The sequence below is a fragment of the Leuciscus leuciscus genome (assembly GCF_965113295.1).
Source record: "Leuciscus leuciscus genome assembly, chromosome: 12".
NCBI lineage: Eukaryota > Metazoa > Chordata > Actinopteri > Cypriniformes > Leuciscidae > Leuciscus > Leuciscus leuciscus.
The window spans coordinates 28,712,310-28,739,113 of record NC_138736.1 but is presented as its reverse complement, the minus strand read 5'-3'; the positions used below and the strand labels follow the sequence as shown (position 1 = coordinate 28,739,113).

Below are 26,804 nucleotides of genomic sequence, written 5' to 3'. Positions count from 1 at the left end.
TCCAGTCAACTGCCCAATTGGTACAGTTCTGGAGTTCCTGCAGGACCGGTTCACTGCAGGTCTGACCCCGTCCACTTTAAAGGTTTATGTGGCGGCCGTAGGTGCTTACCACAGTCCTTTGGGTGGAATGTCTGTGGGGAAAGACCCTTTGGTATCTTGTTTCCCTCGTGGCACTTGGAGGCCTTCTGTCCTCCTCCCTTTCGAAATCGGACCAGGAGGCGAATAATTTGCTTTGCCCTGTTCGGGCGTTAGACGCATATGTCCACAGAGCTGCCCTGTGGCAGAAAAGCGATCAATTGTTTGTATGCTTTGGATCCCCTAACAAGGGAGGTCCAGTGTCTAAGCAAAGGATGAGCAAGTGGGTGGTTGAGACTATCTCACTTGCTTATGAGGCGGCTGGGCAGCCTTCTCCTTGGGCTGTCCGGTCGCACTCTACGAGGAGTATGGCGGCCTCTAAGGCCCTTATATCAGGAGTATCTTTACAGGACGTTTGTGATGCGGCAGGCTGGTCCTCACCGCACACCTTCGTCAGGTTCTACTCTTTAGACCTAGACTCTACTCCAGGGTCTCAGGTTTTGTCTTCCTAGTGCTGCGCAATTGATTTCACACAGGACAGACATTTGTAGCTATGGTGGCGTTGGTATAGACGTTCCCCATAGCGTCAATTCGACGCAACGCGAGTTCCCTTGAAAGGGAACGCCTCGGTTACGACTGTAACCTCGGTTCCCTGAAGAGGGAACGAGCGTTGCGTCACCTTGCCATATCTCCTTCATGCCTGTCAGCACGACTTCAGACTCTACGAAGCTTTCGTTTTCTGTTTCGGGCCGGCTTTTATACCTTCCTGGTACGTGACGTCACCCGCCTCTGACGTTCCGCCACACCATTGGACTGATTTTACATGTGCTTCAAGACGTCATCACGCAAAGCGTTCCCCATAGCGTCAATTCGACGCAACGCTCGTTCCCTCTTCAGGGAACCGAGGTTACAGTCGTAACCGAGGCGTTTTGCTTTTGTGAAAAATCTTTGGACTGGGAGTTCAGACATAGATATAATTGCTTTGATGGATTAAGCTTTGCTAACTGAACATTTCTAGACACATTCACAATGCTTTTAAACTAATACATGCCATTTTTGGGTGGGACCTCGCAGTTCAGCTGGGTAGATGTGGAGTTCTGCAGGTGCACGTTACACTCTCTGTTACAGATAAGGACTCTTGTGATGTTTGGGTCAAATCCAGAGCCTTGAATGGCAACAACAGCTCCTCCGGCGTAACTTCCTACAGCAAGGCAGAGCAAAGGCATCATGTAGTGTCTTATTACTTTGTAGTCTTTGTGTACTTGTGTAGTTACTTTGTGTACTTTGTGTGAATATGACAGCAACTATGTAAAGGTATCCAGCTTCAGGACCCAGAGTTTTTATTGGACATAACAAAAGTGTCCCTAAAATTACCACAAACTTCATGGGCCCGACAGTTTGCAAAATTATTAGCGTTAACAACTATTTTTGTTTCTAATCATCTTTTGAATTTTGATTGACTGGATTGATACTCTTGGCAGCAAATAATTCACTGCACAAAATACAATTTATAATCATCTGAAAGTTCATGTTTTGTTTTTCCATGATGAGGACATCACACAACCTGTCCAAGTTGGTGGATAAATGTTACAGATAAATGTGGCCAAGAAGTGTTTAGTTTGACTAACATGAACAACAAGTATATTAAGTGTTTTTCCTTGTTCTTTTGTTTTGGAGTACCATACATTCAAAATACAATTTAAAAGTTTGGAATCAGTAAGATTATTTTATAATATCTTATTTTTAATATTTTTTATAATTATTTTTAATATCTATATTCTATAGAATGACAAAAGTCGCTTATTTCCATGTAACTAGGCACATTTCCTTCTAAGTCTGCTGAAATTTTACACAAGGTTTGAAAATTTGCCAGTCAGTTTTGCTATATTCTGTCCATATTGACAAATCTTTTACCCTAGAGAAAGTTTTTGATTACCCTCATTCGGTGTGACCCCTGTCAGCAGCAGCTCATAGGTGAAGACAGATTGGGTCAAGGCATGACCTTTGACCTGATGGTGAAAAATGACTGGGAAAGTTCCTCCTGCGTGTTCTCCAACAGTGCACAGCAACTGCATATCTGTGATGGATGTCACGTTACAAGCCACACCGCCGATCTTGAAGGAGACGAGTGCTACATCTGTGCCAAAGCCAGAACCAGAGACAGTGATCTCTGTTCCACCCGAACCTGCGAGGAAGGAATTATGTTTGTAGTATTACTATGAAGTGTTGTGATATTCAATAGTTCAATAGAGTGTTGCAGAGATAACGTATATTTTGAGGCCAGAACTTGGAAATGAGTTCATTTTTTAGCACTTCGGGTCCCATCATCCTGAAGACAATGTTTTTTTTAATTAGTTTTTCGAATGCTTAAAATAGGGTCTGTGGTTAACACAATCTCAGGATATTTTTATGTTTTATTCTACGACATAAAATACATAACTCTTATAATTTTTTTAAAAGCTTTTACTTGTCTTGATGAATTCTATTGCTAACAAATAGCTAAATGGGACTACAGATGTTTTTAGCTTTCATTTTTCATTTTTCTATGAAAAATTTCAGTCAGGATTCAGACCGCATCATAGCACAGAAACTGCGCTCGTTAAAATTACAAATGATTTACTTCTAGCTTCTGACCAAGGCTGTATCTCAATACTAGTTTTACTCGATCTTAGCGCTGCGTTCGACACTATAGATCACAAAATACTCTTAGATTGACTACAAAACATGGAATTAATTTCCACTGTTATGCTGATGACACTCAATTATATATTTCATCACGACCAGATGAAAACAATAAATTATCTAAATTGACAGAGTGTGTTAAAGATATAAAATACTGGATGACGTGTAATTTTCTGCTATTAAATTCAGATAAAACGGAGGTATTACTTATGGGTCTAAAAAACTGCCCACAAAACCTCTTTCAATACAACTTCAATTTAGAAGGATGTCCTGTTACTTTATCCACTACAGTAAAAGACCTGGGAGTTATACTAGATCACAACTTGTCTTTCGAAAATCATATTTCATATGTTACAAGAACAGCCTTTTTCCACCTTAGAAACATTGCTAAGCTACGTAATATGCTATCTGTCTCTGATGCAGAAAAGTTAGTTCATGCATTCATGACCTCGAGACTAGATTACTGTAATGCTTTATTAGCTGGTTGTCCTGCATCCTCAATAAACAAGCTACAGTTAGTCCAAAATGCAGCTGCTAGAGTTCTTACTAGGTCAAGAAAATATGATCATATAACACCAATTCTATCATCTCTACACTGGTTACCTATTAAGTTCCGTATCAATTACAAAGTATTACTAATGACCTATAAATCCCTAAATGGTTTAGCTCCTGGGTATTTAACGGAACTTATATCGCCCTACAATCCATCGCGCTCTTTAAGATCACTAAATTCGAGGCTTCTGGTCATTCCTAGGATATCTAAGACCACTAAAGGAGGGAGGGCGTTTTCACATTTAGCTCCTAAACTCTGGAATGGCCTTCCTGATATTGTTCGAGGCTCAGATTCGCTGTCCCAGTTTAAAACTAGATTAAAGACGCATCTCTTTAGCCAAGCATTCACATAATACTTACCTTTTATACTACAGTTGAATCAGATTGAATGCATTAATATTATGAACAGCAGCTACGCTAATTATTTCCCATCTGCTTTTCTGTCGTTATCTTGGGACGCTAGTCGACGCATGTGAGGAGACGACTCCACGCCTGTGAGGAGACGACTCCACGCCTGTGAGAAGACGACTCCACGCCTGTGAAGAGACGACTCGACGCCGGCGATATGTTATGCCCTAAATTAATACATGATTAACTAACTGTATTTTTCTATGTACATTTCTGAAATGCACTTTCTGTAAAGCTGCTTTGAGACAATATGTGAAAAGCGCTATAAATTTGAATTGAATTGAATTGAATGTTGTCTGAGACATTATCACGCCGAACAGGTAAACTCATCGAAAATGTTTTTTTTTATTTAAATAAAGACCCAAACGAAAATTCTGAAGCTTAATGGTGGTGACATTGAAGTCACGCTGCCATTTATAGCCTATATTTAGCTTTTTACCTCTGGCAAGTTGTTCATTTGTGAAATTATCATAATGAACAAAACGACTAAGAATCCAAACTTTTGTTGGACATATGTATGCAATAATCCAAAAGCCAATGGAAAAATCCTATTTGTTTTTTGTCGAGTGAACAAGGGTGATGATAACTTTTGGATTGGCCTACAAAAATATGTAATCTCTGCAGCACTCCATAGTAAATGCCACTAATTATATTCTTTTCTAATGTAATGCTTGTTCGTACCTGTTATAGGACTGATGGAGGTGATGTTTGGAGTTTGTCCCCTAGAGTAGTTGAAACGTTGAGGTGGATACACAACATCAAACACCTTAATGTTCACCTGCACCTGTCCCTCTGCATGAGGAGGTGTCATGCACCTCACTGTGTCTGGAGTCACATCTAAAATCCTGCAGGGGGAGTTAGCGAGCTTCACGGTTGTATTTCCTGCCACAAAGCCATTTCCTGTGATCAAGAGTGGAGTTCCTCCAGCAATGCTGCCTGATGTTGGGTTGACGCTGGCTTGTGCTATGCTGGTCAGGGTGGCTTCTCCAGTGGCAAGACCTTTTCTCATGACCACCACCTGTAGGACATGCGTGCCAGCGGGAAGGGCACCAACTAAAACAGTGATGTTGTTATCAGTGACTTCCGTGACTTCCAGAAGGATGTTGGCCGCAGATACAATTAGATCAGCAGAGTTGTCCCCAAATCCACTGCCAGTGACCTCAACGGTGGTGGCGTTTCCACTAACCGAGTTAGGGAACACCGTGGAGACGTACGGTGTGATGGAGTCGGAATATTCAAACATGCAATCAAAACTGCATGAGGAAGAGATGGAGTTGACGAAAACTGCAACGTTTCCCCTGCGAGCCGCAGACGGTGAGGTATCGCACACCACTTGGGAGTAGTTCATGAAAACCACGTTGCATGGAATGTTTGCTACTGTAACTGGACCGTTCGAGAACCCAGAACCAGAGATGAAGAGACGAGTATAGCCTGTGGTGCTGCCCACCAAGGGAAAGACAGAATCGACCACGGGTAGAACTACAAATCTGCGGTCATACTCTTTCGGCATATACAGGATGGCGGTGCCAAGGTTGTTGATTCTGACACTTACGGGTAAAGGGATTCCCACTGGTACTCCACTGTCAGGACTGAGTTGGCAGTTAATCTCAGTGGAGGTGCTGTTGATAACGCTACATGGACGATCTCCAACTTTGACCTTTGGTTGCCAAAAAAATAAGGACATTCCTTTTCACTATGCTTCCCAAAAGTGAGTGAATTTACAGTGAATATTGCAATAATATTTCATTCAATGATAAACTGTATATAATGGATGTTTGTTGCTTTTTTCCCTTTTATTTTTTTGGCAAACAGAAACAGATCATTGGGTAACTCAAGATGAGCCCATCTCTGATGAACTTCTGTTCATTAATTTTCCAAAGTTTAAAAAAAAATATATATCTATGTTTTTCATTTGTTTTTCCAGAAACAATATCTAAACATCCTTAAAACAAAATGAATTAAGTTGACAATAAATACTTCATAATATTAAGATTTGTTTTCAAAGACTGTACTTTGAATATGTTCCCTTTCACAAGGGAACTTGCACTGCGTCCTGAGAACAAGCCAGGAAGAGCAGGAGATGGCTGCAGAGGGTGAGGAAGATGAGTCACCTGAGCCCTCTCGGCCTCCCTGCCCTGCAAATGCTGAGCCGCTGGGGATAATGGAACGCGCTTCAGCCAGACTCCAGCTGCTATGGCTCCCATGGTGTGAGGGAACGAAATGCTCGCGGCTGACTCAATGAGTGTTTTTTTTCCGACCATAACCCCCCAGCTCCCATGAGCCTTCCATTCCTTCCTGATATCCATTCTGAGATCGAGAAGGCATGGAAGAATCCGTACTCGGCCCGCATCCATCGATATCAGCATGCGAATGTCGAGGGTATGCGTGGGCATGGGTACGTGTCGATGCCCCCCATCGACGAGACGTTTGCAAACTATCTCGCGGTTGGGGTAGCATCGACTCTGAAGGCTCTGGCCCTGCCTCCAAAGCCCCATAAGGCCACCTCCTCAATGCGCCAGTTTCACCCTCTGAACTTTTTTTTAGCACCTCCGTTGAGACAGTGGTTGAAAGTTCAGAGAGGCGAAGGCGTGCTTGACCGCATTCAAATTTAGGGGGTTCCTGCCTGTCTCGGTTTGAGGACCGCAGAAAGGGCCAGAGGGTTAGCGTCATCTCTCATGCCCCTCCTCCTGCGGGGAATAGGTTACGAAGGAGGCGTGATGCTAGAAAGAAGCAGCAGCATCTGAGGGAAGTTATCCAGCACAGACACTCTCAGCATTAGTTAAGGTGAAGGACTTTCTTGCTGTAGATACTGGGAAACCCCTTTGGGGATGAGCATTGTAACCCCCCTCTGTTGCAAGGGTCGGTATGGTGAGTTGTGCTCCCAAGGATGCTTATTGTGTCTCCTTATAGTGAGAATCTGTTTAAAAGAAACAGACAGGTTGTTGGCTAGCTAGCCTCTCTGGTGGCTCTGGGGGTTGACGTATGTCCCCAAACAGTGACTGGCCAGGGCCATATTCCCTTAAAGGAACCTTTCCACAAACAGAGAGTGAAGATTTTGGTTCCAGGCCTGAGCAAGTCCTTCTGTTTACCCTGCAAAGGTACTTTGGAGTTTACAACACAGGCAGTGGCCGTAGGGAGTACTGTCACTGACAGCCTAGTGTGTGACCAAAAGGGGGAGTGGCTCTGGCACTTCAGTTGAAACATCCATTACTGGTACTTTGTCACAGCATTTTTTGGCATGCACTCCCCTCAGCATGATCAAGGTTGGAGCTAAACTCTGCAGGAAAGTGGCCCTCGAGGACTAGGATTGAGAACCCCTGCTGTACAGCACTTTCAGACGAAGAAGTGGATGACATGTTCTCTAGGCCCCTTATATACTTCCTGGTCACGCTAGTAGTGACATCATAGGCTGTCGTCGGCCAAAACAATTGCCGTGATTAAATGTGCTTCAGACATCAGTCACGCTGAGGTGTTCCCCAATAGTGTCTCAGGACGCATTGTCTCGTTCCCTGTTCTCCCGGAACCAGGGTTACAGTAATAACCTGAGACTTTTTATTTAAGTCCTTTGTCTAGCAGATTTTTCCACTTGTGTTTTACTTGTAGTGAAAAAACATAGCCTTATTAAAGATACATTCTCTGAAAACAAGCCTTAAAATCGTACGCACTGTTGCTTCTCAAGTAAATTTCATTTAGCTATTTGAAAATAACCATTTAATTAATTTATGATAATATGGGGTGATCACACTCAAAAACTTTATTAAAGTTTTTAAATTATTATTTTAGTTAGAAAGATACATAAAATGAAGAATATAGAAAAATATTTAAATTTAATTTAAAGCATATCTGAATCAATATTATTTTGTTAGAGAAATAAAATTAAAAAGTGTCAAGATTTTGATTAGTTGGAGAATAAAATAAAAAAATGGGTAAAATTAGTGATTTTTTTAATTTGAGGATGAGTAAATTTTGCTTAGTTTTTCCCCAACTGTTATAAATAGATGAATTATATACATTTAAATTTGTAGCCTTAAGTAATTGATGTATCTTTAATAAATTTTGATAAAATTGTTCTTTTTTTTGCATTATATTTCAGTGACATCTGTCAGGTGTTTGGGACATTCCAAAAAAACAAACATTTCAGCACCTTTAATGCCATAGCTGACCACTGAAACTCACCTCATTTGCACAGGTAATGTTGCTAAAGCCAGATCCATTGATGTTGATGATGTCATGTGTGGTACCATGGTCAGGCGTAATGTGGTACACAGTGGGGCTGGCACAAGAAGTAAAACTGAAGTAGTGACCGTCTGAGGTATCATTCAATTCCAGCTGATCTTGAAAACAGTCCAACGTGGCCATACACTCAGATGAGTTCATTTGTCCTGAAACTGGGGAGGACACAAATGACAATTAGGATGATTTTACTTTCCAATTCCTTACCCAAAAACTATAGCTTATGCTGAAATTTAAAATTTTTAAAATATAATTTTGAGTTAAATTACTTATGAATATAGGTTGTCATTGTACCTAAATTCATAGAGGCCTGTATTCCTGTCACAAACACCTGAGGCCCAACAGTGCTTTTCTCCAGAGGCATAACAGTCACCACTCCCTGCAGCGTCTTCTGGTTGCCAGAGTCAATGTAACCGCTGCTGTAGTAGTAAACTCCAGGAGATGTGAAACGATAGGCGAAAAACCCTAATAATAAAACAGACACAACAAGATCAGATTTTGTTCCTCCTCAATCAAACTAGCGTCACACTTCCAGCTTTCATTGTCCTTTACAGGAATAACAACTTACATTTAAAAGGCATTTGTTGTGTTTGTCTAGCAAAAGCATTTGTTATGTTTGTCTAGCAATATAGCAACATACAGTGTTTTCTGCTCAATGACTGCTGTGTAATTATGTTGTATAGTTAATTAGAAAGCAGACACCTTGGGTTTACTCTTCATGAAATCTGACACTCTCACAAACCAAATGCTTGTCTGGATCAGGGGTATTTAATCACATTTCCCCGAGGACCAGTCTCTAATGTCACAAAGATCAGGACAATCAAAAGCCACTTACACTGTTTCAGAGTCAATTTATTGTACTATATGTGACCCAAAAATAAATAAATAAAACTTTCAAGCTGGCAGGCATTAAAAAGTAAAAGTAAGTAACAGGTTAAAAAGTTAGAAGTTATGTATTCAAAATACTATCTCCCAGACTGTTAATCTTTCCTGTGTAGAATAGCAAATTATTAATTCAATTCAAATGTATTAGTATATATACTTTCACCATACAAATTATTCCAAAGTAACTATACAGAAAATAGGATAGTGCCTTCAGGCAACTAATTTGTGTTTAGGAAAAACAACTTTAGACTGATAAATAAAATAAACAAAAATAACAAAAAATAACAATCCTTAGGCGAATAAAAAAAACTTTCAATGAACACCATCTAATTATTTACATAATATTCATGGTTTGTGTTTTTTGATTCCTCTAGTTACATAGAGTTTCTTTATAAGAATGAGACTAGAAAATGTACAATTTTAAGTGAGGACTGGTTTTCAAAATAGTGTGCAGGAAAATGTTGTTCTCATAAACAGTTTGTGTAGTTGTTTGTCTGCTTAATGTAAATTAGAATGAGCAGGTTTAACACAGGTTGTAAGATAGTAGTTTTTGTACCTTTGGCAGTTCCTGTGTCTCCACTGCTGAAAGCAATGCCATCATAGTCTGTGCTGCTGGGACTGGACACACTGAAGACCCTGTAGCTCAGACCGGGCACAAAAGCTGGTGCGTCCCAACGCCAAACCACTGTGTCCCCCACTGAAGCTATTATCGCAGAGGGACTCCAGGCGTAACCCTGACCGTACACTGAACACATATGATGTTATTAACTGTGTGCAAGTGGGCAAACAAGCACATGTAGTCACACAAGAATATTTTATGACAATATACAATATAGAGGGACATTTTCCAGACTAGATAAATCAATTTATAGTTTACACCTAAAACAAGTCATTTATATCTAAATAAATACTTTATAATTAGAACACATATTTAGGAACATATATTTAATAGTTTGTTCAGGACCATTTACATTTACTTTTTCATTACCATTACTTTAAGATTTTGTTCATTTCTTTGTTCAAGTTTTTCATGACATTTTAATATTTTATAATATTTTATTTCCATTACATTACTTTTTGATTTCCAGCATTTCTCCATTACATTTTAAAACTTTATTAATTTCCATAATTTTTGTTGCTTTTTTTTTCACTTTAAAATAAGATCTCATTTGTTAATATTATTTAACTGTACATTAACATGAAAAATAAACAGTACTACATCATTTATTAATGCTAATTTCGATATTTGCTATACTAGTAAATTTTTAAATCAAAAGTTGTATCTGTTAACAATGCACTGTGAACTAACATGAACTAAGAACAATATTAATAAATCCTTTATTGTTATTATTTATTATTTATTGTTATTTTTATTATTACTCAAATACATTAACTAATGTTAACAAATGTGAACTTATTTTAAAGTGTTACCATTTTTTCTTTACTTTTTTATTTCTGACAATATAATGACTTATCCAGGTCTGGTATTAAAAAAAAAAAACCCCGATATTGCAGAGGTTTCATGACTTCAGGAACTATGAATTTAAATATCAGAATCCGTGTACATTTTAATATGTTCTGCACTGATTGTGAAGGAAAACTGGAATATATTTTTTTTTAATGAAAAATATTTTGATGAACAGAGCAGAAACGTCATTTAAGTGAACACTCACTAGCATACAATGCTATTGAAAAAAATGTATGCTATTCTTTAACAATGTCAAGATTTTCATGGATCATAACAAGCTAAAGAAAAGTGTAAATTCTTCTGCTCAATCAGTGCTATGGAATATCATGTTTTTTTTTGCTGGCAGCTCTAGTGTATTTGATAAGTCTGTGTCATTGTGCTGACAGCCATTGTTTCACTGTCTCTGATATATTCAGGTAATGTGTGTGACAGAAAAAGAGATAAAAGTAAAGAGATATTACCGGGGTGGAAACCTTGGTTCGTCACGGTGTGTGTTTTATCTCTAGACTGGGTCACACACTCAAGCTGATGATCTGAAACGGCTGTCACTCGGCATTGTGTGTCCCCTGTATGAAACACACAACTGTGACTACAGTACTAAATGATCTGGAAACGATTGGTTTCAGTAATACACTGTTAAAGATCAGAGAGTAAATCAAAGTATTTTCACTGTAGTTTTAAACATGGGGAATATTTTAAAGAATGTTGATATATACTTTTGTCCATAGTCTTGTCTTACCTAGAGTGACATTATTGTCTGCTGTGACAGGGCTGAACCCAGAGCCGGTGATAGTGATGGTGGTTCCGCCATACAAAGACCCCAGAGATGGAGAAAAACTTGTGACCTCTAGAACATACTTTATGGTGGTATTAAGGCCAGCACTGCAAACACAAAAAAACATTTAATCACTTTAAAAAAAATTCACGTATGATTAAATTTCTTTGTAAATGCAATTTCATAATTCATTCTACATTTGAAGCATAGTATTTACATAGTTTGAAATCTGGTGTTATGGAGTATAGTAAGTGATATGAGACCTGGTTAAGGTGTAACCCTGGTTTCCGACTCTCACACGGACATTGTACAGAGCTGGGGGAAGTGTGGGTAACAGGCAGGTGATGTTTTCATTGGTCCACTGCAGCAATTCACACCCAGCTTCACCAATCAAAACAGAGCTGCCATTAGCCTGCGCCCCAAAATTTGTGCCCAAGATGGTGAGAATCCTGTGCCCTTTATCAAAAAAGATCAATGAAAACAGGGTAAAATTAATCGCTGTTCTTGTAAGATTGTGAGGGATGGTGACAATGAGGAAGTTCAATACAAAATTGATTGTTTATTGTTGTGAGTCTTTAGAGCAGATTTCAGTGTTATTTACAGGTCCTTTAAGAGACATCACGCTATTGATTGTCCTTCACTACAGCCAAACAGGCTTTTCTGATTGCGTGACATTAGCTAAAGCCAGTGGAATTATCTGTGCTGGAAAGGACTGTTAGCTGAACTTTGTCTTAAGGCTTATTAGGGGTTTACTGCTGTAACCAAGATGAAAATGCAGATCAGAACAATGCGGTGGGAAAGAAACACTTGACACTTGAATGTGATTCTATATGTTTGTTTGTTTGTATCCCATGACTTTCACCTTCATTGTCATGTCTCTCTAAGAACAGAAACTAACCAGTGTTTAATGTGAATATGAAAGCAGTGGATTTCATTAATTTTAGGTTTAGGGGTTAATTATGTTGAAAGTTTCTAGAGTTTCTGTCACGTACATCTAAAAATTGAAGCCTACTGTTGCTATCAGCAGTTCAAAGGGTAGACAGGCTTTTTGGAATAAAGGCAGCTGATAGATCAAAATCACAACACAATATTTCCTTCTTACATAAATGGTCCGAAATGGACACTCGCAAACTGAGTAAAAAAGTATTTTGGGGGTAACGTTAATATGTTTGAAAAAAGGAACATAAGACATGGTTCACATTGCATTGTAAAACTTACAGCGTAGTCCTCGTTGATCAAAGAGATGTGCCCTATTCAAATCAAAGATATACAAATGATTGCTAAAAAAAAACATTTTGTGGCGCATGTCTTCTCTCAACTTCCTCCTCAGTGGAAAATGCACCATCAGGAGTTTATCTTGGGCACTTTCTTTTCTATAACTGAACATATATTATTAATTTAATTCATAATTAAATCGGAACTGTTAAACAGATTATGTGGTCTGTTCGCTGGTTTTAAACCTGGTGTGAAAAAGATCTGACTATTGATTTTAAAACAATAACCAATATTGACCTAAACCAGGCTTTCCGTCAGTTTTATGGCACAGTGAAAAACAGGAAAGGTGAACCCTATGGTTTCAGCAGTTATGTCGGTCTATGTGCGGGGCTTAACCGGTACATAAATGATCCACCAATCAGTCGATCCTGAGAGTATTTATAAAACTGCTGATCTACTGGGATTTAAAAAAAAAAAAAAACCATCTCTAGGGTTTACAGAGAATGGTTGAAAAAGAGAAAATATCCAGTGAGCGGCAGTTCTGTGGGCGAAAATGCCTTGTTGATGCCAGAGGTCAGAGGAGAATGGCCAGACTAGTTTGTGCTGATAGAAAGGCAACAGTAACTCAAATAACCACTTGTTACAACCGAGGATTGCAGAAGCATTTTTTGAACGCACAATATGTTGAACCTTGAAGCAGATACACTACAGCAGCAGAAGACCACGCTGGGTGACACTCCTTTCAGCTAAGAACAGGAAACTGAGGCTACAACTCGCACAGGCTCACCAAAATTGGTCAACAGAAGATTGAAAAAACATTCTCGATTTATGCTGCAACATTCAGATGGTAGGGTCAGAATTGGTGTAAACACCATGAAAGCATCAGAACACAATCAGTTGTTGACTGTTTGCAAACATAGAATGAGACCAACTATAGGGCACCAATTTTGATAAAATGTATTGTAGATGTATATGTATTGAAAAACATATTTGAACGTCTAAATCAATTCAGGCTACTTGTCAATGTCACGGTCTGGGTCTGATGTAATGTCTGATGAAAAGGGCCCAGCTTCTTTAACGTTTTAAGGTCATGGGTTCAATCCCCAGGGAATACATGGACTGTTAAACATATCTGCCCTGAATTGGTCAAAAAATATCTTACCGAATACTGTTGTAGATTGTGGGCTCACAGATGTGATTAAGGCCGTCAGAGTGCTGCTGTACGTGAACGAGCCATTTGATCTTGCTGTCATCTCTGCTGTGGTCAGTGTTACTGTCCGTTCACCTTCTGACCCCTGATTGATGTCATACACAAGATTCATGAATAAAGGTTTCATGGATTCAATATTGTACAGCATATACGTTTTTTAAGGGGGGAGGGGGGATACATTAAAGGGTTAGTTCACCCAAAATGGAAAATTCTGTCATTAATTATTTACCCGCATTTCGTTCCACACCCATTATCCCTCCATTGGGAACAAATGCAATTTACACATTCAAGGTCCAGAACAATAAAGACATAACAAGCAATAGGACCAACCTATTATTGTTTGTCTTGTTCCCCTTCTGGAGCACCCATAGTTTTATTTTATTTATTTATTTTAACCAGATGCACTCATGGATTACATTTGTTTTGTACTAAATATAATTTGCATGTGACAATTTCCCATTTTTCAAGTCATTTCTAAATGCCAGGTTGTGGAGCATGGGGATGCGAAATATTTTAAATGCAATTCCATTTAAAGTGGTGCAATTGTTTAGTGAATTCAACCATAGGAGTCTGTTAATAATACTAATAAAAAATATTAATAATAATACATTTTATATTATATCACACATTTAAAAAGATTTATAACCAATTTAGAATCTTAAATTTGTCTATTTTCTGGAAATCATCATGGTAAATCAAGCTCTTCACTTACAGCCGGAACTATGCATCTCAGCTGGAAAAGTTCCACTTCTATAATGTTACATGGCTGAGTGCCAATGGTGACTGCGGTATCATTACTGAATCCATAGCCTGACACTGTCAGAATCGTCCCTCCTGTGAAGCCATACAAAAAAAAAAGATCATGCTAGTAGCTAATTGTAAGTAACAGTCATAAGATATGTTGGGATAACATCGGTAAGCAGATTTTGGACACACCAAATCCTATTTTGAAATTAATGTTTCAGTTCAACTTGTTATTTAAATTGTTCTGTTTTTATTTTGTTTAAAAAATCATTTTAAAAATATGAAATAGAAGCATTTTTACTAGTGGTACTAATATATATATATATATATATATATATATATATATATATATATTACACTCTACTGTATGTAGAGAATTGTAATGCTACATGTACCTGCTACACTTCCTGTTGTGGGATTTATGGACGTCACTCCTAACAGGTGTGTGAACAAGCTGTTGTTACTTTTGTATTGGGCATTTCCCAGCACAGAGAAACTCAGAGAGACTGGCTGTACACCTGCACTTGCAGGACCGACCTGGCAGGTTATAGAAGTATCTGAAACACAAATAAATCATTTGAACGTTCACTTAAATAGTGTATAAAGGAAAAGTTCACTAAAAAATAAAAGTTCTCTCATCATTTACTCACCTAAAAATGTTTTGTGTTGTGTGAAAAATAAAAGGAGTGAATTGTGATTTATCATACAAAGCAATCAAGTGACTTCTGAAGACTTGTGCTCTGTATTCCATTTTTATGATACTTTTACAGAGCTTTGTATTCATAGCTTGACTAGTATAATTCTTAGTACCCCTATTATGCTTTTTTGAATATTACTTTTCATGTAGTGTGTAATATAACTGTTTGTGAATGTAAAAGGTCTGCAGTTTGAAAGATCAAAGTGCACAACAAAAAAAGTTGTTGTCTCCTAAAAGAAAGAATCGATTCTGAGCTCAACTCATCAGCGAACAACCTCTACTTTGACCCACCCTCTAACTCCAACACTAGTTGTAGCTGACACTTGGAAGAGCCCTGGTTCGTGTTGTTGACGTGGAGAAGATGCTGTTTTCCGCGCTGCAAAAGCAAATCCACATTGCATGCACTTCCAAAGAATGAGGACTCATGCTTGAATTGATACGGAAAAACCGACGCCATCGTTACTGTTCATATCACAGTGTATCAAGCACTGACAAAGCCTCCGGAGCTGAAATTAAGATATGGTAACGGGTGTTTCATTTCCAACACATACTGTAAGCTGTAGACCAATTACAACAGACTGAGCCGTCTGACCAATCAGAGTAGAGTAGGCTTACGGAATTGAGGGGTTTAGAGAGACTGAACCTTCAAACAAACCGTTTACAGACTATTTGAGTAATTACGTGACGTGCAATGTATATTATGAGAAAATGAAAGTGTTTTTTGACCTTGGATGCATGCACCTATTGTAGGAGGAAATTTTTAAATAGCTCAATTAAAAATTAGGAACCTTTAATTTTAAAGCATAGGGGCACTTTAATGTCTAATTTTGTGTTTCACAGAAGTCATACGGGTTTGGAACAACATTAATGTGAGTAAATGATGACAATATCTTAATATTTCTAAAAATTACCTATGATGTGATGTTTTTTTTTATTCTTTTAACAAAAAGTGACATGCCATCTGAATACAGCTTTTCACCATTACTGGGTTTTGACTTACTGGTAAGATGTAGAACAGAGCATTCCACATTTCCAATCTTTACAGTGACGTTTCCACCATCAAAACCAGATCCTGTTATGGTAAGAACTGTTCCCAGACTGCTTGATCCTGAAAGACAAGTTATATCAGTAATATAAATCATTATGAATAGAGATGACAGCTTTTATGCGAGACTTGATCATTTACTCTTCTTTACCTTCTGTAGGCGAGATCCCGGTCACTGTTGGGGTCTTCGGCTCACTCCAGGTGAAACCACAGTCCCTGGAGCACCGTGATGGAATGCCATTGATGAAAACTTCCACCTTAAAGATAAGCACACAAATATACTGTATATACAAATATACAAATACATTTCTGTCATTAGACATCCTAAACTAAGGTTTCTCAACTGGGTTTGCTTTAGGACCAAGTTATTACACTGGACTTAAGTTTACATTTATATTAAGAGGAGACCCAACACAGTACTAAAATAGAAAATAAGCTATTCAGCCATATGTAGCACTATTGAATTCTGCACACTATACACACCATCAGGTAACATGAGGAAGAGCCTTTATATGAACAATGTATTTTGGACAAACATTATTGCAGCAAAAGCAGTGAGTAAGAAACGCACCTGTGGTTTATTTGTTGGCACGCGCAGAAAGTCTCCCATAATTCTCTGTTTGAAGAGGCCTCCTTGCTCGGTCTTGTGTGATGTCAATGAAGGGTTCACGCCAATGACATTGGAAGCATTGATCTGGTTAACATTATCAAAAAAAATTATAATTCAGCCATGTATGAAATGAAAAGTCAATTAAGATATCAATTTGGAGTTGGCAAGTTTTTTTAAATATATATATATATATATATATATATATATATATATATATATATATATATATATATATATAAAGGTTTTTCAAAGTCTCTAATGCTCACCAAGGCTGCACATCCTTCAGAAATAATTCTGCTTAAGAAATTGATACTCAAGACTGGCCCCATTTTATTTTTTTATTTGAATATCTTTTTCACTTTGAAATATTTCACATTGAAGAAGTAAAAATGGGTTGCAAACACCATTCCATTTTGACTTTTTTTTTACACATTTGATTTTAAATTTAGACACTAAATCAAACACTTTTATTTAAATTGCCATTACCCTTTCTCATAAGCAGTTCCCCTGCCGTCTTGCAAACCCCTGTTCATTTTATTGTAATAGCACTCTGAACTCTTTCTTGCCTTTAACAGAGGCTGATTTCCAGGGATGGTGAGCCACTGTATGTACCAGCTGTAGCCTCTACAGTCTCCAGATCGCTGCACCTGCAGCTGGCCGAGCTCTGGGATCCCCTGCAGGGCATACTGCAGGTCCGCAGCGCTGATGTCTACCACCAGGCCTGGGAACACACAATGCACATACCAAATGAAAAACCAGATCACCTCTTGGAAGATTGTGGTTTATGTAGAAATAAGCCTAGTTCGCTATTCTAATAAGTACATTTTGGAATTGAGACATGATTAACAGTGTCCGACATCAAGAATCTGCTGTGAAACATTCCATGTATTAAATTATTCAGTTATTTCCAGCAGCTACAAAAAAAAGTAACAGACAAACCCACAGCTTACCTTCAACACGCCGGGCTAAGAACTCAACGTTAAAGGTTCCTGTAAGAGGGGGGCTGGCTTTCTGAGGGCGCATAATAGTGACAGTGGCATTCCCTTGGCTTTGAATCAGTAGGTCTCCTGTGCTGTTTGGCATCTTCTGTTGAACATAAATGAAGACTGAAAATTGAGAACATGGAAGGCTTACATGAATCATTTAACACAATTATGTGCACACAATCGGCAGGAAAAACTCAAATGACTGATCTTATGACAAGCAAATATTTTGTTGTCAACCATCACTTGTTATGACATCAGAAATATCAGGAAGATCCAGCACTTCAAAACAGTCATTGTAGAATAAGTTCCATTTGAACTCTAACTTACCTTCAAAAAGCCTATTTCAAACAGTGGGACACCAAAGCCACAGTTGTAAGGTGTCGCGGTGATCTCATAGCTGACTTGTGAAGCATTTGCTTGTTTGCTCACAATTATGTTTGAAAAGAAAAGTCCTGAACTGGCCAGAGCAGATGGTCTTCTTCTGTGTATTATAACTGAACACATGGATAGAGAAAAGAGAACATTACATTTAAAAATAGCATTTCAAAACAAAACAAAATAATAATAATAATAATTTTCAAATACAAAAAAACAAAACATTTAAAATGATTTAATATTAATAATAGCTTTGCCGATATATATCACCTAATCATCATATAAATTATCCAGCATATTTACATCCATTCCACCATTCAAAGTTAAATTCCTTATTCCTATTCACCATTAGAATCCAAAGCAGTCATTGCACGTCCAAGGTGAACAGCATCTATGAAGTAAACAGAGTTTGCCACTCCATACACACTGAACTGAAGAAGTTTGTAGTTGGAGCCTATGTAGTTTGTCTGTATGGAGCTCAGGAGATCCACACACTTGTAGTTCCACCTGAGAATGACAATTTCAATTTTACATTATACTCACAACAAAAATTACCTTGATATTGGTATCATTTTGTTCCCATTCAGTCAGTCACGTTCGGCGTTACGTCGATACTGACGTATTGGGGTCTCGCCTGGGAGCCCAATCACCTCCAAGTGGTAACTAAACGAGCCAATGGAAATTGGCCAGTGAGATTTGCATGCCGAGTCACACCCACTCGGACATACAGGTATAAATATGACCGGCATTACTCAATTCATTCATACTTTGCTTCGGTGCAGAGCAGTTGTGACAGCGATCGCTCATTCAATTAATCTTCAGCAGTGAATTTCTTCTATAAAGAGCAAACAGAATTTTAATAGCTAAAAAGGAGATAATCTCCGAAAACAGCCATTTTAATTGCTTTGAAGCAGCTCGTCGTGGGAGATCTCTCTGCGGGTGTGAGGGCGCATCCAGCGGTGATTCATATCCAGCCTGCTGTGCACGGAGAAGTGCAGCGTTTCACCCCTCAGCACTTCAGCGTTCAGAGAAGATTTCCTAAAAGAGCAAGCACGCGCAGTGAGCATCTTTATAAAGATGCCTTTGCGTCCATGTGTTTCTGGATGTGGTCGGTTCCTGACTTCATCTCACGGCCATGATCGCTGTCTCACATGTCTGGGCAGAGAGCATGCTGAGAGAGTAAATGTGGATGGTACATGCTCTCACTGCGACCCCCACGGACCTCCCACTCCTCTAGTGTGCCATGAGCCGTCGAGTTGCCGACTGATGTTGTGGGTCCCTCTTGTGGGGCACATTGTGTCTCATTCAGCACTCCGGATGAGGACTGGATGTCGATCCCTGCATCAGAAAGCGGGCTTTTGTCCTCTGGAGAGGTTGAGGCTGAGCTACCCCCCTCTGGGGTGGTTGCTCACGCCAAATCAGATTCAGAGTTGATGGCCATGCTTTCCTGGGCCGTCGCAGGCATCAGGCTCGAGTGGAACCCTTCACCGTGTCCCGAGCGCTCGTGGTTGGACGATTGGTTCCTGGGTGCGGCGCACGGTTCACAGCCTCGTTCCACCCCAGTGCCTTTCTTCCCAAAGGTTCATGAGCAGGTTCAGAAGTCGTGGAAGGCACCTTTTAATGCCCGAAGCTGCTCTGTTGCCTACTCTGCTCTCACTACCCTCAATGGCAGGGCCGCCAAGTTTTACGTGCACATTCCACAGGTGGAGCGTGCCGTTGCGGTGCATTTATGTGGTGCAATCTCCGAGTGGAGCCGGTTTCTTCCCGTGTGTTGGGTACAATGCATTGCAAAATATGAAAAGACAATGCAGAAAAGCTATGCATGTGGTGGAAGACAAAACTTGACCTCCAATATAACATCTATAAAGACAGCCTTCATGCTCCGTAGCTTCCCTCTCCATTGAACTGGGTACACTTCTCCAGCGTTAACAACACTGGTCTTGGCTGAAAAGCAATGGGAGTTGAGCTCTGAAGCACTCTTCCCCCCCGTGAAATGTTACAAAAGAGGAACAGCAGCTACGACCATCCCCAGAGTAAGCCCTGTCCCTTCCATTCCATTGGTATGAAGGACTACTCTCCTTGGGCTGACATGGGGCACTGGGTAGGTTACAACTATGTGAGGGCAGTTATAAGGGCACGCTATAGCTTGCCAGCATCTGCATCTCCAACACTTGTTACACAGTTTAGTGGCTATGGCGCTTTCCATAGGGACCCCAATACATCAGTATCGTTGAACGTGACTGACTGAATGAGGACGTCTAGGTTACTAATGTAACCCCTGTTCCCTAAAGGAGGGAACAGAGACATTTGGCGCTTTTCCACTGCATGGTACGGCTCGGTTCGGCTCGGTACGGTTCGACTCGGCGCGGAACGGTTCGGCTCGCTTCGCTTTTCCACTGCGTGGTACGACTCGGCTCGGTACGGCACGGTTCGGTTCGCTTTAGCTCGGTTGCTTTTCCACTGCAGTTAGTACCGCTTCAAAGTGGGTGGGACTGATCGTTATAGTTGCCGTCTCTACTGCCATGACATCATCATATTAAATGCAAATTTTTCATTCCGTGTTTCCCCATCCGCTCCTCGGCAACCAACGAGAGGAACGTCTGCACCTCGTCCACTGACCACGATTCAGCCATTTCTTTTTTTAAGTTTTTACTCTTTTTTTGAAGCAAATACTTTTAAAACAGGCGCTACAGTGTTGGCTGTTATCTACTGGCTATTTAAATCTAGCGGGTTTAGTGTCTCGTGTTTTAAATACAATTACGCTGGTAGTGATGATTCTGTCTGACCAATCAGTGATCTGCAGTGTTTTCACTTCACATTTTAGTATCGGTACGGTACGCTTGGAACCTCAACAGAGGTGGTACCATTTAAAGCGAGCCGAAGCGAGCTGAACCGTACCGTACCATGCAGTGGAAATGCGTCATAAGTGAGCCGTACTGAACCGAGCCGTACCGTACCATGCAGTGGAAAAGCGCCAAAGCGTGCCGTACCGAACCGAGCCGTACCGTACCATGCAGTGGAAAAGCGCCAATTATGTCCCTTCTGCCACAGCCCTAAACCACCACTGAATGGCCAGGATCCTGTCTCGGCTCCTCAGCAAAACATGAATGAAGTGAGTAATGTCCGGGTGGGTGTGACTCGGCATGCAAATCTCACTGGCCAATTTCCATTGGCTCGTTTAGTTACCACTTGGAGGTGACTGGGCTCCCAGGTGAGACCCTAATATATCAGTATCGATATAAAGTCTCTGTTCCCTCCTTCAGGGAATGGGGGTTACATTAGTAACCTAGACGTTCTCACATAAGCGATAAGACAAATCCTCTAAAGGAAAGACAAAAGATTGCTATATGTTCAGTAGATTAAACTTACTCATTCGTTGAGTCAAACTGCACAGAGATGCGTATGTTCTCTTCCCGGAAAGCATTTGCAGTCATGTAACTGAACAATATTCCCAGTTCATTCACCAGACGTCCTTTGTACGCCAAACAGAGCTAAAAAAAAAAGATATAATTTTTTTTATCTTTGAAAAGTTCATATACTGAGAAAAATCCATTAGTAAGGATGAGATACTGAGGTGTTTAGTGGAGCTTACAGTGCTGTATGTTTGTAGCAGTATTGGGCTGTAGATTGCTCCGGATGCTGTAATGTCATTGACATTGAAGAGAATCTCTGGATTCTTCAGAGACCAGCGGCCACAGAAAGCCTCCGAATCAGTGACCCGGACCCCTCTGCGGCTTAGATCACCTGAAAACTGTTTGACAAGGAGAAAGCTCTAAAAACTGGACAAAAAGGTGATGTTTTCAACAAGATAACTGATGTCTATAATGCTATACCTAATGTCACACATTATTTGCAAGGCAAACTTGACTTAATTTGAAATAAGTAGGCATGTCCTCTGCATGTAGAACATACAGTACTTGATCATCTGCTTTGCAGCCTTGCTTACCCCTGTGGTGGTGGTCTCATAATCTCTGAAAAATTTCACATTAGTGTTCTCCATGGTTGGAATCTCTGCTGGACATTTAGCGGTGATCATCATATCTAGTGCTGAACGCACCTTTAATAAAAAAGAAAAGCAATATTTCAAGAGAGCATTCAAACTGTTTGTACAAAGGACTGTAATGGCTATCATTTTATTCTATGGTAAATATTAAGAAATATAAAACAAACAAAAACCTCCGCTGCAGAAGCATTGAAAGGCAGAGGGAGGGACGGAACTCCATCCCACAACAGTGTGAACGTCTCCATGCTGGACTGGCCTTTCACATCCTCAGTAACTGTGATGTTAGTATCTGAGTCCATGATCAAGTAATCAAGATCCTTAAAGTCACCTGAGATAATTCCAAGATTTAAAAAAAAAAAACATATTGCAAAATACTCTTAAATGTAGTGGAATACAACATAAACAGTAACATAAAACATTATAATAACTGATAACAAAAATAAGAATCAATGTTATAAATATGTAATCAAATGTGGTAAAAAAAAAAAAAAGTAAGTTCACCTCTGTTAGAGTTGAATGTCACATTGTACAGTGACTCATTATCCAGTTCTTTCTTTGTGACTGTCACGCTGTCTGGTTTAATCGTCCACAAATCATTCAGAGCGTTCTGCAACTCCATCGCTGATGCACTTATTGGGATCGGCCCTAAAACATGCACGCAACTCCAGTAAACATTACAAACATGCAAACAAAAATACGTCTCTGGAGGTAGTGCAAAAGCGTGAATGCAAAAATTAAGAGAATTTATAGTGCTGTGTGAACTAATGCACCTGTTTTAAGATCTCCATATGCCAGAAAGTAGTATGTGTTTTCACAGTTGCTCAGAAAGAAACAATCACTGCTGATTCTCAGAGTCTGGACCTCGTTGATGGGGGTTATTGGCTTCCACCTCCCGAAACGAACCACCTAAAACAGTAAAAGAATAATAAATAAAAAAATGCACATTGCAGGTAGAGGAGCTCTTTTCAGAGACTTGCTGAGTTTATTCAGGTGCAGTGCAGAAAATTAATTCCTAAGGCCCTTCCTTTCCCTAAAGTGAATCTGTGAGCTCACTTACCTGTTTTTCAGGTACTATATCATAGTATGCGTTAATCTGTTGTTTCTCATTAACAGCTTCAATTGTCTGCTGGGCAGTGAAAGGGCTGATCTCTTTGAAAAAGGCCACATCCACTGATGCTAAGTATCCATACTCCTGCACTAGAATCTCTATGTAGTACCTGTAGCACATTGGAAGATGTTTCATATTGACTATACTGTAATCAATATAGTCAATAATAGCAATAATAATGACAAAAAGACTAATAGAGAGCAAATATTTATAACTTTTTTTAAAAAAATTTACTTGAAAACCTTCACTTACGGTTTTCCCTTCTCTAAGCGCATGACGTCTGACCTCTGAGTGCCAAAGCTGAAGACACTGCCTGTATAGTAAGGCTGTGATGCAATCTTAACCTGAAATCAAACAAAATGATTACATTTAAGTTCAATTAAAATATGCTTGTAAGTTACTAGCCTCTGCATAGCCTCTTAACTGTCAGTGTATTGCTAGCAGTTAGCACACTTTGTATTGCCTTTTTTAAATTAGGTATCATTCTTAAACACTCATAATTAATCCTGTAAAAAACTTTTTTTGAAATTAGACATCATTTCCATGGAAAAGGTACTTTAAACCTTTTAGCTGGCTTAATTTTCGTGATATCAACTTCAAATTTGGTAAACAACTTGGTTAAACACATGGCTTCAGTTTTTCTAGCAATTTTAGAGTCCAAATTATTTTGTAAAATATTTTGTGTAAAATAAAAAAACATTAAGTTCAGTACATTTGCTTTACAACTATATTAAACCTTTAACTTTTTTACAATTAAATTTGTCTGATGCTGCTTTCACTTCTGCAATAATCTTAATAAAGAAGTGCCTTTCTTTAAAATAGATCCACCTTAGGTCTGTATTCCATTCATACATTATAACCATTTAAGTTCAGATATATGCTTAAAAAGGCAGTTAACAGGATAATTGCTAGCACTGATAACTACTGAAATGATGAAATTATGATTTTATTGTCATTCAGGTACCTTATCCTGGGGAAGACCTGTCTTGCTGAAATATAGCTGGCATCGGTCGTCTGCTTTGATTTGGAAATAGTAGTTGTCGGTCTCCGTTGGAACAAAGAAACCGCTCAATCTTGCCACAAAGTTATCAATTTCATTGGGCCAAACATAGGACAGCGAATCCACCCACTGGACAGAATATCCAGGCCTACTGGAATTATAATTCAGGACGTCCTCAAGAAGGTTTGGAGAAGATCTGTTCCACATCTCCATTTTAAAACCTCTGCCACCTACATGAAATGAAATGAAATGAAATGAAATGAAATGAAATGAAATGAAATGAAATGAAATGAAAAAACTTTTCCTGGTCAATAAATGAATCACAATGTTACCCTGTTTTTATGCACATACTGAAGTATTGCGTCATAAATGAGTGATGGAAATGCAAATAAAAAAATTTAAAAATCCCTTAATTCGCAAAAAGGGTTATGCTTGCTTGAGGTGTTTTTTGACTTGTGCTAATGCGAATGGAGATGGAAACGCATTTGCCAAGTAAATTCTGACGTAGCGAACATTAAACCCATGTGACTCATCTGTTTCCGCTGATGGTGTTTTATCTAAAACAAGGGATGCAAAAAAGAAGTGCAGCGCGAGGTGTAGAATCCATATCCCGGTGCCCTCTGGGTGTAGGGTGTATATGTAAGGGATAATGTAGAGCGAGGCGGTTGTTATAGCGAATACAACCCCGACAGGCTGATCAGGACCCCGACGCGAAGCGGAGGACCCCGACACAAATTCTAATGTAGAACCGCATTCTACATTAGAATTCAACCAAGCCATGTAATAAAAACATATCAAGCCAAGGCACTCGAGAATTTAGGGAAAATATAAAAAGCCTTTATTCAATCATGGCTTAAGCATTTTAAAACAGGTAACCGCACACCGCGTTGCAGCTAATGAGCCTTCATCTTTTACATTTTTTTCTTAAATTGTTGAATGCCATGGCTTGATATGTTATCAACAATACCTACCTTGATATGTTAGGTTTCAACAGTAAAAACAATAATTTACTGTTGGTTACTAGGTTATAAATACCACCGTCAACAACCGTCAACAACTCGAAATACACCTAATTTGCTTTTTTTTTTTTTTTTTTTTGTTGTTGCAAATTTGTAAAAGATTCGCTTGGATGGAAACCCAGCTACAGCTATTCATTTAAGGTACGTTTACAGGACAACAAAATGCTTAAAACGGAGAAGTTTTTTCGCGTACAGAAGACACCATTGCCAAAGCTATCCCCATTCACACGGATCAGCGACTAAAACGTTGTATTCTGCTGCCAGGCCCTTGTCGTGTAAATGAACGGGTAAAACGCATAAGAAGTTTAACGTTTGAAAACGGTGTCTTGTAAACAGCCCCGTAATAGAGATCAGGGGTTTCCAATTCCAGTCCTTGCGCCTCCCCGCTCTGCACAGTTTATATGAGCACCATGAACTCATGTGTGTCCCGATTGACAGGGTCCCTACACAGTATTCACTGCTCCCTACTCCCTAAGCACAGGATATCAGTTAAAGTGCACTTTACTTAACAAAATGTGTTTATTCGCAACACCCTGCAATGTCATCAAACACAGACAACTCAAGTCACGCATATTAGAGTTTAAGGTTTGAGACCATAATATACTTTTTAAAATAAATGTAATATAAATTACCATACTTTCATTTAATATACATGTGTATAAAATCCATATAAATATTTATTTTATTTTATTTATATAGCATCCACATACATGAACTAATTATACATTTCACTTAATCTAATTTGTCAAATTCAAAAGCCCTAAACTGAATGATAAATGTATGTTGTGATGTGTTTGAATGGACACATTTGGTTGAATGGAACCCACCCCTTAACTGAGCGTGTCAGATAAAATAAACAAAATGTGCAGAGCGGTGAGGCGTGAAGACTGGAATTGAAAACCCCTGGTTTAGATAGATTTAGCCTATGTTATGATCAAAGAGAGAAATATTCAAATTCTAGTTTCCTTGCTGTCAATTATGTGAGAGCCTCTGATGTCCTGTTGAAAACAGACAGTCAGTTACGTGACAAAAGAGAATCGTGTTCTTGTTGGAGATAATGTGTTGTGACACTTCAACAGTGTCAAAGTCAAATGTTCTCGCGTGTGGAGCTCAGAATTCCACTGTCATGCCAACAGTGTTTATGGAAAAGTTTGTTACAGTAATATTATGTCACCATAAAGATCTGATTTCAGATAAGCTTCTCACCAGGAAACACTGTCATATTGTTTTTTTCATAACCAGGTGTTATGCAGACAATCCTCTCATTTGATATCTTCTGAATCTGACACTCACGACCTAAGGAAGAAAATGATAATAAAAAAAATACATTTGAAAAAATATTTTTATTTTATTTTATAAATAATGTATATAATATTTGTATTCAAAGGGTTACCTCCTACTAACACCATGGCTGGCTGGTCAGTCTCATCAAAGTAATGTCCCTGAATGGTCAGTAATGTGCCGCCCATTATGCTGCCCTCAGAAGGAGAAACTCCTGTCACCTCTGAAAGAGACAAGGCCATGTTTTTTTTTTGTTTCTGATTTTGTGCAGGCAATTCCATGCTGTATTATTTAAGAAGAATAAATGTTATCCACACCTGCGTATGTCTGGAACATGGCAAGCTTGTTCAGTGCTGAGATGCTGAAAACCCCAAAGTCTGGCAAACTCCTAAAAAAAGAAAATATGTGTTTTGTCTACTTTTCTATTAACAGC

The 26,804-nt window shown here is 39.1% G+C and overlaps 1 protein-coding gene across 1 annotated transcript in view; it reads right to left on the bottom strand.

Moving 5' to 3' along the window:
• Positions 1 to 26,804, bottom strand: part of LOC309510555 (fibrocystin-L-like) — a 58,508-nt gene that overhangs the window by 29,168 nt on the left and 2,536 nt on the right. Inside the window, exons 10-40 of the mRNA XM_082185391.1 lie at positions 26,689 to 26,759; positions 26,484 to 26,594; positions 26,297 to 26,386; positions 24,036 to 24,301; positions 23,324 to 23,415; positions 23,021 to 23,180; positions 22,734 to 22,869; positions 22,465 to 22,608; positions 22,137 to 22,291; positions 21,907 to 22,017; positions 21,553 to 21,711; positions 21,330 to 21,451; positions 18,307 to 18,467; positions 17,913 to 18,079; positions 17,550 to 17,685; positions 17,166 to 17,320; positions 16,561 to 16,683; positions 16,141 to 16,246; positions 15,945 to 16,052; positions 14,643 to 14,804; positions 14,216 to 14,337; positions 13,456 to 13,588; positions 11,342 to 11,534; positions 11,043 to 11,185; positions 10,765 to 10,869; positions 9,392 to 9,580; positions 8,245 to 8,415; positions 7,894 to 8,105; positions 4,399 to 5,374; positions 2,012 to 2,260; positions 1,123 to 1,276 (exon numbers count right to left, since the gene is read on the bottom strand). Of these exons, the coding sequence (XP_082041517.1) occupies positions 1,123 to 1,276; positions 2,012 to 2,260; positions 4,399 to 5,374; positions 7,894 to 8,105; positions 8,245 to 8,415; positions 9,392 to 9,580; positions 10,765 to 10,869; positions 11,043 to 11,185; positions 11,342 to 11,534; positions 13,456 to 13,588; positions 14,216 to 14,337; positions 14,643 to 14,804; positions 15,945 to 16,052; positions 16,141 to 16,246; positions 16,561 to 16,683; positions 17,166 to 17,320; positions 17,550 to 17,685; positions 17,913 to 18,079; positions 18,307 to 18,467; positions 21,330 to 21,451; positions 21,553 to 21,711; positions 21,907 to 22,017; positions 22,137 to 22,291; positions 22,465 to 22,608; positions 22,734 to 22,869; positions 23,021 to 23,180; positions 23,324 to 23,415; positions 24,036 to 24,301; positions 26,297 to 26,386; positions 26,484 to 26,594; positions 26,689 to 26,759 (5,382 nt within the window). The remainder of the gene's footprint in view (positions 1 to 1,122; positions 1,277 to 2,011; positions 2,261 to 4,398; positions 5,375 to 7,893; positions 8,106 to 8,244; positions 8,416 to 9,391; positions 9,581 to 10,764; positions 10,870 to 11,042; positions 11,186 to 11,341; positions 11,535 to 13,455; positions 13,589 to 14,215; positions 14,338 to 14,642; positions 14,805 to 15,944; positions 16,053 to 16,140; positions 16,247 to 16,560; positions 16,684 to 17,165; positions 17,321 to 17,549; positions 17,686 to 17,912; positions 18,080 to 18,306; positions 18,468 to 21,329; positions 21,452 to 21,552; positions 21,712 to 21,906; positions 22,018 to 22,136; positions 22,292 to 22,464; positions 22,609 to 22,733; positions 22,870 to 23,020; positions 23,181 to 23,323; positions 23,416 to 24,035; positions 24,302 to 26,296; positions 26,387 to 26,483; positions 26,595 to 26,688; positions 26,760 to 26,804) is intronic.